The 12,452-nt window shown below is 51.6% G+C and overlaps 1 protein-coding gene across 2 annotated transcripts in view; it reads left to right on the forward strand.

The window, feature by feature from the left end:
• The window catches only part of FBLN5 (fibulin 5), a 75,728-nt gene extending 63,972 nt beyond the window's left edge, over positions 1–11,756 (forward strand). For both annotated transcript variants that reach the window (XM_034993052.1, XM_034993051.1), the window contains exons 8-11: positions 845–967; positions 1,986–2,112; positions 4,723–4,918; positions 10,785–11,756. In XM_034993052.1, coding sequence (XP_034848943.1) covers positions 845–967; positions 1,986–2,112; positions 4,723–4,918; positions 10,785–10,946 — 608 coding nt within the window. In that variant the 3' untranslated portion in view covers positions 10,947–11,756. The remainder of the gene's footprint in view (positions 1–844; positions 968–1,985; positions 2,113–4,722; positions 4,919–10,784) is intronic.
• The last annotated feature ends 696 nt before the right edge of the window (positions 11,757–12,452 follow it).

Raw genomic sequence — 12,452 nt, forward strand, 5'->3', positions numbered from 1 at the left:
GGCGCGCCTCTCGAATGAGGCTCAAACGGGGGCTCTGTTGCCAAACTCTCTGTGCAATGAAGAGCTGGCTCTTCGGAACCGCCCTCTGCATTGGCTGCCACGGCCAACATGGTCAATGGCTCTTCCTTCACATCCCCACCTCTGCAGCTGGAAGGTGGCCCAGCTCCAGCTTCCCAGGTCCCAGCGACCTCCTGAGGCCGGCGGGCCACCCAGGGATGATACGCTCGCCCAACCCGGGCCACTCCAGAGTTTTCTCTTTCAAGGAGATTTTTGGACACAAAGACATTTTAATATAATGGACATCCCTGGCCTCCCGGATATGTCCCTTTCAGTTGTGACTTTAGAAATAATATTGTTTCTCAACTTTGGGGTGAATAGAGGGCCATTGGCACTGGTAAAGTTGCCCTTTCAGAAGACTGGGCCAAGGGAATGGTTTTTTTGGGTTTTGGAGAAGAGCTCTGCACCCAGAAAACTCCAGTGGGCAAACAAATCCCACCTCTAGAAGTGGAAGGTACATTTACCTACTGGGCAAAATGAGTCTGTAATGAGTAGATAATGTAGCTGCGCCGGAGGTAGACGTGTGGGAAGTTTGATGGAGACAGATTTCAGCTCCCTATAGGGAAGAACATGCTAACAATTAGAGCTGTCCAAATGTCGGTAGGCTTCCTCAGTAGGTAGTGAGCTCCCCGTCACCCGAGTGTGCAAGAAGTAAAATGGCAACTTTGTAGCCACAAACGTGCCGTCATATGTGTCAGGGGGGTGTGGGAGTTAGAGAAGAAAACCACTAAGCCCCCATCCCCAGGTAGTCTGATTATAAGCAGCAGGTGTGACTTGTCACCCCCAGATATGGATGAGTGCAGCTTCTCTGAGTTCCTCTGCCAACACGAGTGTGTGAATCAGCCCGGCACATACTTCTGCTCCTGTCCCCCTGGATACATTCTTTTGGATGACAACCGAAGCTGCCAAGGTAAGGCTGTCCAGAGGGGCCTGGCTGGGGGAGGTGTGAGGAGGGGCTGGCTTAGGGGGTCACCTGGATGTCTTCATCTAGGGAAGGTGGCAGGGATGAGGGCATGAGTGGGTTTCAGTGGCTCCCAGAGTGGCAGGCTCTGGCCAGGATGACTGGCCTTCCCGTCCTGTGACCCACACTTTGGCCTCAGAAAGGACATGGGTACTCTCGCTTCTGTCATGAGCTCCACAGGTAGAGGTGGCCTGTCCGGCCTCCAAGGCGGATCTCTGCGACCCCTCAGAGGACTCCTCCAGACCCAACCAAGGCTTCTTGTGGCCTGGCCCCACTCAAGGACCATGGTCCAGGCTTTGTCACGGCCCCTGGAGAGTAGCCTAGTTAGCATTTCTCTACTGGTTCCCTAGAGAGTGGAAGCCAGGGAAACTCACACATCTGACTGTGTGTCCCCCAAAGGGTCAGGATCCCAGGCTATGAAGGCCTGTGTAGGTCTCCTTCAGACTGGCTGCTTGGGTTGATTCCCAGCCCCTGGTCCACCCACTGGGGCCAGCGGAGAGGCTAGGAGCTGAGCCACTGACCCATTTCAGCTCCTTGAACCTACCTTACCTGAACACCAAGCAAGAATTCTCCATGGCAGTGCTGGGCAATAGAAATATCAAGTCAGCTACCAATAGGAGCCATATAGAAATAAAAAAAAAATAGGTAAAATTAATTTTAAGAATATATCTTTCTAATGCAACACATGTACAATATTATCATCCCAACATGTGCTCCGTGTAAAAACTATTGATGAGCTATTGCATTCCTTTTTGTACCGCGTGGCCAAGATCTGTGTGTCTTTTCCATTTACAGCACATCTCACCTTGCACTAGCCCCATTTCCAGGGCTCAGTAGCCACCCGTGGCCAGTAGCTATCACTAACTGGACAATGCAGTTCTGCAGCAAAGACCCAGGCTGCTCCCACCACACACACACCCACACCTGGGAAGCGCTGTCCTATTTCAGCCTCTTCTCTGCATTTCAGATATCAACGAGTGTGAGCACGGAAACCACACGTGTAACCTGCAGCAGACTTGCTACAATTTGCAGGGGGCCTTCAAGTGCATTGGCCCCATCCGCTGCGAGGAGCCTTATCTGCGGATTAGTGATAAGTAAGTCATTTGAGAAATGGGAACAGGAGTGAGGGGCCTGGGTCAGGAGGCTGCCAGTGTGGTGTAGAGGAGAGTGCCCCTGCCTGGCCTGTTGCCTACCACACACTCATACACACACACACACACACACAGGTACATCTGCCCTCCCTTCTTCCGGCCACACATTGACTACCCTGAGCAACACCCATTCCTTGCACTGGAGATAAAGGGATGAATCAGACACATCGGTCTTGTCCTCTAGGAAAGCAGCATCTAAGAGCCATTCGTGGCTTAGCAGGGTGCTTCCTGCTCCAAACAAAAACTGGCAAAAGAGGACAAAGCAGGGGCGGGCGGGGTGTGGGGGGTTGGTCCTTGCAGACAGTTTCCCTCCATGCTAAGAGCTGTGCTTCTAGCAACCCTTTGGTTTCTGGTTCCAGGGTCCTTTGGGGCAGAGAGGAATGTCAGGCTGCTCTCTCGGCTCGCATTTGCTGGTTCTCCCTGGGATCCTCCGGGCTGCCCTTGTCTGTAGCCAGGGACTGACCCAGTTCAGTGCACAGCCCTGAGCCAGGGTGGCTGGGGAGGTCCGTGGCATGCAGCTGAAAACTGCCTGCCTCCAGGACCTGTTCCTTCTGACGCCAGCGGCCTCCTTCCAGCTCATGTCCTTGTCCGTGTGTCCTGTGCCCCTGCCAACCTGCATGGGACTTGCCCTCACCTTTACCCACACCCTGGAGCGGCCAGCCTCCCGACTTTCGCGCACCCACTTCCACCATATGGAAGGCATTTCTCCCACTGCCACATAGATGGACCCGCCCCATCTTTCAGATCTTAGCTGCAGTGCCACCTCCCCCAGCTGTTTGTGATCCTCTTCAGCTGCCCTCCGTCATCAGGCCCTCCTCCAAGCTTCTTAATTTAGGAAGCAGTCTTTTCTGTGTGACGCGTGACATTTTAAGGGGCCATTTGGCCACCAGGGACATTTTGGCTCGGCTATTTTGATCGGCCTTAAAAAACAAAACTTCGGAAATTATTTTTATACGTTCCTTTATTCGGTGTTAGTCGAGCTCCTGTTACGTGGCCAACACCTGTGCCGGGTGCCGTGGTTTTTGCTCTCCTGATAGTGGAGGAGAAAGACATTAAGCAAATTGTCCCATCAATGAAAACATAACCACAGATTGGGATAGGTGCTATGAGCCAGAGGAATGGGAATTTATAAAAGGAAAATGTAGGTTGGACTTGGTCTAGACTGGGGAGTCTGAAAGCTCCTCCGAGGAAGTGACATTTGGGCTGGAATGGGAAAATGAGTCGATGTTGACAGAGGGTAGAAGAGCAGAGGGGACAGCATGTGCAAAGGCTACAAGGTGGTGGAGAGCTTGATGTCTTCAGAGAACGGAGGAGGTCCAATTGTTGCAGCCTGGTGAGTGAAGTGGGCAGTGATTGGAGGGAAATTGACAGAGGCCAGACCCCATAGGTCTTACAGGCTGAAGTGGGTGTTTAGTTTTTACTCACGTTGCAAGGGGTTGTCATTGGAGAATCTTCAAGCAGGGCAGAGACAGAATCTGGCTTTTTGACCATGGACGCTCTGGCTGCCATGTAATGGATTGAAGGGGGAGGGACCTATTAGAAGGCCATCCCAGAGGGCCGGGTCAGACCTGATGGTAGCCTGAACGACAAGGCTGTGATAAAGGGGGTGGTGAAGGTGGTTGGACTTGGACTGTATTTTGGAGATAGAACCAACCAATGTTTTGAAGAGAGATCAGAAGTTTGGGGAGAGCAACAGAAACGAGGCAAGGCTGACTCTCAGTTCTGCCCATCGAGGCAACATACCTACAGACGTACCTCATCCTGTTGTGAACTCTGACCCCTAGGGGGAATCTCAGGGATGAGGTGAGAGATCTAAGCGGTTAGGGAGACATCGAGGGGCGTCTACAACAGGCCTTCCTTGGGAAAGAGAGTCAATGGTTTCATGTTATGACAATGTTGTTACTAGCGTTTCAAATTAGCCGTTTGTAGTAGAGATATTTTTGTCCCTGATATATTTCTCCTACTAGAAGATGAACTGTGTGAGGTCAGGATCTTATTGATCCTTCCAATTCCAGTGTCTAACACTGTGTCTTATAGTGAATTTAGTGAATTCTAAGCTCTTGTTTATCAAATGAAAAGATGAAGTGATGTTCTCCACAGACCGTGCTAAGTACTACAGAGAATGTCCAAGGACCACCCAGTTCCTGTCAATTTCATTTGATTTCTTACTTTTAGAATTTTTTTATGAGTATGTATATCTGGGGAAGTGAAGGGCGATGTGACCAGTGACGCATTTTGCCAAATAAATACACGACAGATGTAAAGTGCATGAGAGAATGTGCCAGCATTCTGCAAACCAGACATCTAAGGCTAATACTCTAGTAGCAGGAATATCTGATTGGTCAGAATAGGCCACTCTCTAGGACCCAGAGAGCTCACCTACACCCTGGTGAGTTTTTAGACAAGACCCAGGGGCAGAGAGGATCTACAGTTACAGCATTCAGATGTTAAAAATGGGGTAGCCTCCTTTTCAGTGTTTTAAGGGAGGAAGTAGGTACAAGGAGCATCTGGAAAGGATTTACCACATTCTCGCATGATTTCCCTTCCCAACAGCCGCTGTATGTGTCCTGCTGAGAATCCTGGCTGCAGAGACCAGCCCTTTACCATCCTGTACCGGGATATGGATGTGGTGTCAGGACGCTCTGTTCCTGCTGACATCTTCCAAATGCAAGCCACGACCCGCTACCCTGGGGCTTATTACATTTTCCAGATCAAGTCTGGGAACGAGGGCAGAGAATTCTATATGCGGGTAAGAGGGGATGGTCACTGTCTTTAACAATGCTTGTGTTGTTAGCCTGGCGCGTGCTTCTAGGAACAGCTCAGAGAGCAGCTAGGAGGGGCGGGTGTGAAGAGACAACAGGGGAGTGGGTGGGGGTCGGGACTTCGAGGTTCTGAACCTTACGACTTTCTGGGCGGCTTTGTGAAAACTGCTTCTCTTTTATGAGCTTCCGGATCCTCATCGTCTGCATCATGAGAAGTCAGGCCAAGATGCAATCTCCCGTCCTGCCTGGAGGAGGCACTCACATATCCAGTTATCCATCCGCTCATTTGACAAATATTTATTGCCTACTACACACTTCCAGAAACTGGCCAATATAAAGGCTTGCCTCACGGAAGTGGGCGCATCTGTGTTGTCCAGCAGAGTCACCATGGGGGCTCTTGGGATAAATGAATTGAAATGAAATGAAATGAAAAATTAGGTTCTTCCGTGGCACTAGCCACATTTCAAGTGCTCAGTGGTCGCCTGTGGCTGCTCATACAGCTCAGATAAAGAACATTTCTGTCATCGTAGAAAGTTTGACTGGATGGCACATCAGGAAAACATTTTAGAACACACGTCCTAAAATATACTCGCCTCTTTGTTAATTACACACACGTAATCCTGTGCCCCCACGTCACTGAGCTTCATCGCCTGCCACCCTGGGGTGGCTGCGCCTCTTTGGAGACCCCTGCTCATATTGCAGTGTGAATTGGGGCGCTTGTCCAAAGAACGGATTGCCGGGCTTCCTCTCCGGAGAATCTCTTTCAGAAGACGGTGGTTGGGGCCTAGTGTATCAGTTTCCTATCGTTGCTGTGACAAATTACCACAACTTGGTGCCTTAAGACAACAGAAATTTATTTTCACGCCGTTCTGGAAGCCAGGAGCCCGAAATCACGTTCACTGAGCAGAAACCAAGCTGTCCCAGAGCCGGATTCCCTCCAGAGCTCTAGGGGAGAGACCCTTCCTTGCTTCCTTCAGTTTCCGGCCACGGCCGGCGTTTCTTGGCTTGTGGCCATGTCCCTTTAGTCTCTGCCTCCGAGGTCACACTGCTCTGGTTCTGTGTGTATCAAATCTCCCTGTCTCTCTCTGTCTCCTGTGTGATTGGATTGAGGGCCTGCCCAGATAATCCAGGATAATCTCCCCGCGCCAAGATCCTTCACTTAATCACAGGCCGACATCTCTTTTTCTTTTTTTTTTTAAAGATTTTATTTATTTATTTATTTGACAGAGAGAGAGAGAGACAGCGAGAGAGGGAACACAAGCAGGGGGAGTGGGAGAGGGAGAAGCAGGCTCCCCCCGAGCAGGGAGCCCAATGAGGGGCTCAATCCCAGGACCCTGGGATCATGACCTGAGCCGAACGCAGACGCTTAACCAACTGAGCCACCCAGGCGACCCCCGAGATCCCTTTTTCTTATTAGGTAATATTTACAGGTTCTGGGGATCTATTTACAGGGCCTGAGATCTCTGGGGGCCATTATTCAGCCCACTCTACCCAGGAACCTGCATTTCTAACAAATACAGCATGCAGTCCTCCAGGGGCACTGTGAGGATCTCTAGGCCCATGGAAGCTTCTCCACTTTGAAGGGAGCCGCCCACCCCCAGGGCTTGTGAGAGGACAGCGTATCTGAGGTCTCCACCTCCCTCTCCCTATCTCCAGGCAGAATCTTCCAGTCCTTGCCTCTGGGGCTGGGATGGTCTAAAAACAGGGGAGTCTCAGAAGCCCCGGTTAGAACAGATGAGAAAAGGTCCCAGGGGCTGGTATCTTGCCTGTATGCTAATATGTTTCTGGCAAGACCCTAACAGCCCTTGCCCCCCCCCCCCACGGCTCCGGGTATCTGGGCTGTCGTGTGTAGACTTCTCCAGGAGAGTCAGGCACCGCTGTCTGCACTCTTAAACACCAGAGGACCCACATCCCTGAACAGTTCTCTTGAAACCCCCCCTGGCTTGAGGTGGGGCTGGGAAGCGTGTTTAATGCAGCATGGCGGTGAGAGGGAGGGAAACAGATCGGGCTGGCCACTGCGTCGCAAGTCGTGGCTACAGGAACTACCCAAAGGACAGTGGCGGCAAATCCTGTATAGGGCTCGGCGTGGGCCCGCCATCGCGCCAGCCGCCTCCCATACGTCACTCCCTTCCTCCCTCCAACAGTCCTGTGACACAGGGCCTGCGCGACCGTCCCAGCTTACAGATGTGAGCACTGAGGCACAGAGAGGCTGAGGAACTTGCCCACGGTCTCACAGCTAGGAAGCACCTGAGCAGGATTCGCACCCAGGCAGGCGGGTATCAAAATCTCTCCCTTCTCTAACACTTCCCTTTAGGATGTGGCGTCTTTTCCCCTACTCTTCTAGCTTTGGGATTCGGCAGAAACTGAGATAACAAGAAAAGTCTAGTTTAACTTCTAGTAATAGTAGAAAGTGTTCAGTAAGTGTTAGTTACTTTGTATTGATAACATTGTTTCTTTTTTTTAAAGATTTTATTTATTTATTGAGAGAGAGAGCGCGGGAGCCCAAGCGGGAGAGGGAGAGAGGGAGAGGGAGAGAGGATCTCAAGCAGACTCCACATTGAGCCTGGAGCCCAACATGGGGCTTGATCTCACGACCCTGAGATCATGACCTGAGCCGAAACCAAGAGTCAGACGCTTAAACGGCTGAGCCCCCCAGACCCCCCGAATAGCGTTGTTTTTGCTGTGATGGATGCTGCTACTGTTGACAGGAGGCTGTGAGCTCCCGGGCCCTGGAGCCTCGGCAGCGCTGCTGAGGGACTGGAGCGTGGTGTGGGAGCTGGGGCTGGAGGGCCATTCAGGCTTCCCCACCCTGAGATTCGCGGAGTGTGTTACAAGCACACAGCAAACCACACACACGCACGTGCCCACATGCCCCTTTCACGAGCACTGTTGGCAGCCTGTGGTGGCTGACTGGCCTTGGCCAGGTGCCTCGGGGACACAATTAGGGCCAGAAGAAGGAGCACGGTCATGGGGTTCAGACTGTGCCAAAACACGTTTCCTCCATGACACGTGTGGATCAGGTGGCAGGTCCAAGGCAAGCTGACTTCCTTGCTTGAGTCAGACAGAGCCGTCCCGTGGGTTGATTCAGAACAGCCCCGAGCGTGTGTGAGAGCAAGGCCAAGAAGACGCACGTCGGGTGAGCAGTTTGCAATCTGCTTTCGCTGTGGTCGGCCTCGCTCATCCCTTCTTCCAGCACGAACATAAATTCAGCAGTGTGTCATGTGCGGCTTTGAGTCAGGCACTGAGAGTCCAGGAACAAACAGGATGTGGCCTCCGTCCCTGAGGAACCCACACCAGTGGGGAGGGGGCCACGCCACCAGGCCAACGTTTACAGTGTAAGGTGGTGATTCTTCCGTAGAGTCCGTGCGGTGGGTGGTCAGGAAATTGAGAGGTCCTGAGACCTTATCACAGAGCGTAGTGGTCAGAGCAGGATTTGGGGGGTCAGATACTCTGGTGTCATGGGCTAGTTTGGTGACTTTCTGTAGTGTACTTCACCTACTTACATCGTAGGGTAATGAAGATTAAATAAGAGATGTACGAAAGGTCATGGCCAAACGCCTGGGATCATAAGCATCATTTTGCATCAATGACCATGAAGCCTCCCAATGAGCAGGGACTCTCGGGAGGCCTCTTTCATCAATGCCCTGACTATGCCCCAAAAGCCTAATGAGTAGTGGACGTAGCTGTCCCCGGCTCCCCTGTCAGGTGCTTGAGTCCTCCCATGGGCTTATGGGCAGGTCTTCCTCAGGCTGCTGCAGATCTGGCCCCGGGCGGACCTCAGACCCGCTGACCTCTAGGGTTCCTTCCAGATGGGAGAGGCAATGATCCTCCGGAGATCTTTATCAGGAAAGCCCAAGTGAACAACTTGGAAGGTCCCAGTCGTTCCAGTCCCCTCCTGGACCTTGAGCTCTGCAGATCTCCCTCCTGAGGGCCGCCCACAGCTCAAGGTCCTCAGCCCTTGGCCTTCGTTCATGCAAACAGTGAAAGCTGGTGGGATATTTGTATATGTAAATGCCATGGGCATTTCCCTGTGTGGTTGTCCCTTCTGAAATGCTGGCCCAGTGCTCCGAAGTTTTGCAGGAGTCGACAAGGAAGTCCTCTGTGTAAGGAGGTGCCAATTGCGCCAGTGCTGACGGAAAGAGAGGCGGCGGATGCCAAGAGGAAATTGCATGGGTGTCAGGCTGTTGATAGCCTAGTGCACAGGGGAGGTCCCAGTACCTGGCCAGCACCTACCCGCCTGCCCCGCCCTTGTCCTATTTGTGGCAGCTCTTGGGGATGTCGGATCTTTGTGGGGAGCCCTCCCTTTATGGAGACAGATAAAACACCCGGTGTGGCTTTCAGCAAGCCAGGCTTCTTGATTTTGCAAGCCTGTTGCTTTCAGTCTCTGGGCACTGTGCTGGGCTCTGCAGCTTATAGAAAGTGATAGCCCGGCATCTCCTTATTCTCTCACGCTACGTCCTCTCCAGGAGCCCACTGTCTGGCCACTGCATGGACCCGTGAGCATCTCTCCTGAAGGGCAGTGCTAGGGAGAAGAAGTAAAAACACACAGCTGTCTCTTCTGATAATCGTGTGCAGTGGAAAAGGCCTGGGATTGGGCAGCTCTGCCTCTACTAGCTGGTGACCCTATGTAATGGCTTAACCTCACTGGGCCTTGGTTTGCTTATTTAGAAAACAGGGAAATAATGAGACATACCTTTAGTATGACAGCCAGCATCCCCAGATTGGGTCTTGTGCTTCTAGATCAGCACTTCTCAATTTTTTTCTTTTAAGGTTTTATGTATTTATTTGTCAGAGAGAGAGAGAAAGCATGTACAAGCAGGGGGAGCGGCAGGCAGAGAAGCAGACTCCCTGCTGAGCTCCTCAGAAGTCTTAGAGCAAGACTCAGTGGAGGAGAAGAGCTCACAAGAAATCATTAGGGCTATAGCACTAGGGTCACGGGGTGGTGAGGCTGGAGGACCCACAGGGTGTTTAATGGGAGCTCCCACAGGGACTGCACGTCAGAACCACCTGGAGGCCTGTAAACAAATTATACTTTCCCCCAGCATTATCCAAACATCCACTAGAGCAGAAAATCTTGGAATGGGTCCCTGGAATTGTTTGTTTAGGAAAAAACGTCCTAGGTGCATTGGAGGCTGTTTGCTTGAGAACTGGTGATCTGGTACAAACCGTCGTTATAGAGCTGAGCCCCCCCGAGCAATGAAGTGATAGCCCTATGACATGCGGTTAGTTCCATCAGTTCCTCATTATTTCATTCAAGATAAGATTTACTAAGCACCTACCGTGTGCCTGGCAGCAGGCTGGGTTCTGGGGGAGGACAGCGGTGAAAAACCTGATCCCAGTCCTGGCTCTTACAGAGCTCGTAGCCTGGCAGGGACTTAGACATCCAACATAGACTGGTTAGTGTGGACGGTGATGCACAGCGATGAGAACTTTCCACCCTGGGCAGACTGGGCGCAGTGGCAGAGGGTCCCAGGGTAACCTGAATGAGGTTGGGGGAAGTAGAGAATGCTCCTCTGAGGAATTACAGTTCAGGGCAGCCCTGGAGAGTTAGCAGGAAAAAGCCAGGTGGGACGTGGGCAAAGCCAAGGGGAGAATGCAGCACCAAGGGGGTCCAGTTTGACTGCAGGGCTGTAAGGGGAGTGCCCCGATTGGGGCTGCAGAGGCACCTGAGGCCAGATCACCTGGCCGTCTGCTTTGGTGATTGCACGAGAGCCACCCGCCCCCCACCCCCCCAAACCGACAGCTTTCCCCAACCTTCTCCCATGTTGCTTGAGCACTTCTGGGCTCCCGCTCACCTGTCCCCTTACGTTGGCCAGGCCTTGTCTAACTGGTATCCCCGGTATCTGCCCACAGCAAACCGGTCCCATCAGTGCCACCCTGGTGATGACACGCCCCATCAAAGGGCCGAGGGACATCCAGCTGGACTTGGAAATGATCACTGTCAACACCGTCATCAACTTCAGAGGCAGCTCCGTGATCCGACTGCGGATATATGTGTCCCAGTACCCGTTCTGAGCCCCGGGCTGGGGGGCCGCTGACACTGCCTCTCAACAGCACCAAGGGACAGGAGAAGAGAAGAAACGAGAGGGAGAGTAAAGTGGGACAGATGTTACGCTTTTCTTGCTGACCGTCTCCCGAGGAGTCGGCCCGATGTCCTGAGCCTGCCTATAGCATGGTAGACCCGTCACTCTGAAGGACATGCTTCCCCTAATTCTTACGACGCAGTTATCGGAAAGTATTATTGGCACCCTGACCTGAGATCGACGGTGATTTTTCAAGGCCTTCAGTTTCTTTTCATATTTTTCGAAGGAAATAGATTAGGCTCGCTGGGGTCTGAGTCCATGTTCAAAGACTGTGAACAGCTTCCTGTCACCTCTTCCACGCCTTCTTTCTGTCCCTCGCCGATCGCTTCTTTGCCAAGGCCCCCAGAGAGCTCACCGGGCCCCTTGGCTGTAGCTAGTTCACTTCTTGTATGCACAGAGAAGGCTACGGAAAGAAACCCCAGCAGGATCTAAGGGTTTTTAAAGAGTCTATTTCCAAACCATGTGTGGCATTTTCGGCCATCAAAGAAGTTTTCGTTGTCCTTAAATTTGTATAACTGTTTAATCCTTTCTTGTGCATTTTGAGTATTTTTTAAAAATTAAGTGGTAGGATTCCTTAAAAAGGCCTTAAGACACATGTTATGTTCTGACTTCCCAAACCCAGTCTCCTCTCCATTTTACCCCAGTGTTTTCTTCGAGGACCCCTTGATCGTGTTTCTTGAGAATTTTTACCCAACTGGGTTGGAAGGCAGAGGTCTCTAAACTGATTAAATATTTGAAGAGATCTTGTGTTTGGTTCATTTTGACTATCGTAGATGATTCAGCATTCGGGGTTGGTTCTAGTTCTCTTTAAACCTGTTTATTGTGCGCTGACTTGAACACTCCCTGGAGAGCTTGATCGTTCTTTAGAACTCAGGCGAGTTGGGGGCGGGGCAGAGGGCTGCAGGTGGGGGAAGGTAGGGGCTAGCATCAGCCTGAATCCTATTCATTCAATTAGAAAACAACCATCCCTCTGGCATGTAAATTATTTCTAGGTACTCTTCCAGAACACAAGTGTATTCGCGTTACTTTAAATCAGTGGTCCTCAACCCTGACTGCATAGTAGGATAACTCGTGGAGCTTTTAAGAAAAAAACCTGATTTCTTGGGCTTTGCCCCCAGAGATTCTGATTTAGTTGGTTTTTGGTAGGGCCCAGGCTTTGGGACTTTTAAAAATTCTAGTAAATAGCTGGAGTTGAGAATGCATTGTTATAAACCCCATAAAGCGAGGGGGGACAAATATGGCCCTGACTTGGTCACCTTGCCCTCAGCATCTTTTTGGTTATATGCGGGGTTCATCATCCTTTTTCTGATCGGGGACTCTGGCTTTCCTTCAAGACTCAGAACCCCAGGCAGGGGCAAAGAGAGTCAACAGTGCAAGTAGGGGTTTCATGGATCCTTCACAGCTGGGTCTTCAGCGGAGGGAAGAGCATCTTTGGCTC

This window comes from Mirounga leonina, unplaced genomic scaffold, assembly GCF_011800145.1.
Source record: "Mirounga leonina isolate KUSES-001 unplaced genomic scaffold, KU_Mleo_1.0 Mir_82, whole genome shotgun sequence".
NCBI lineage: Eukaryota > Metazoa > Chordata > Mammalia > Carnivora > Phocidae > Mirounga > Mirounga leonina.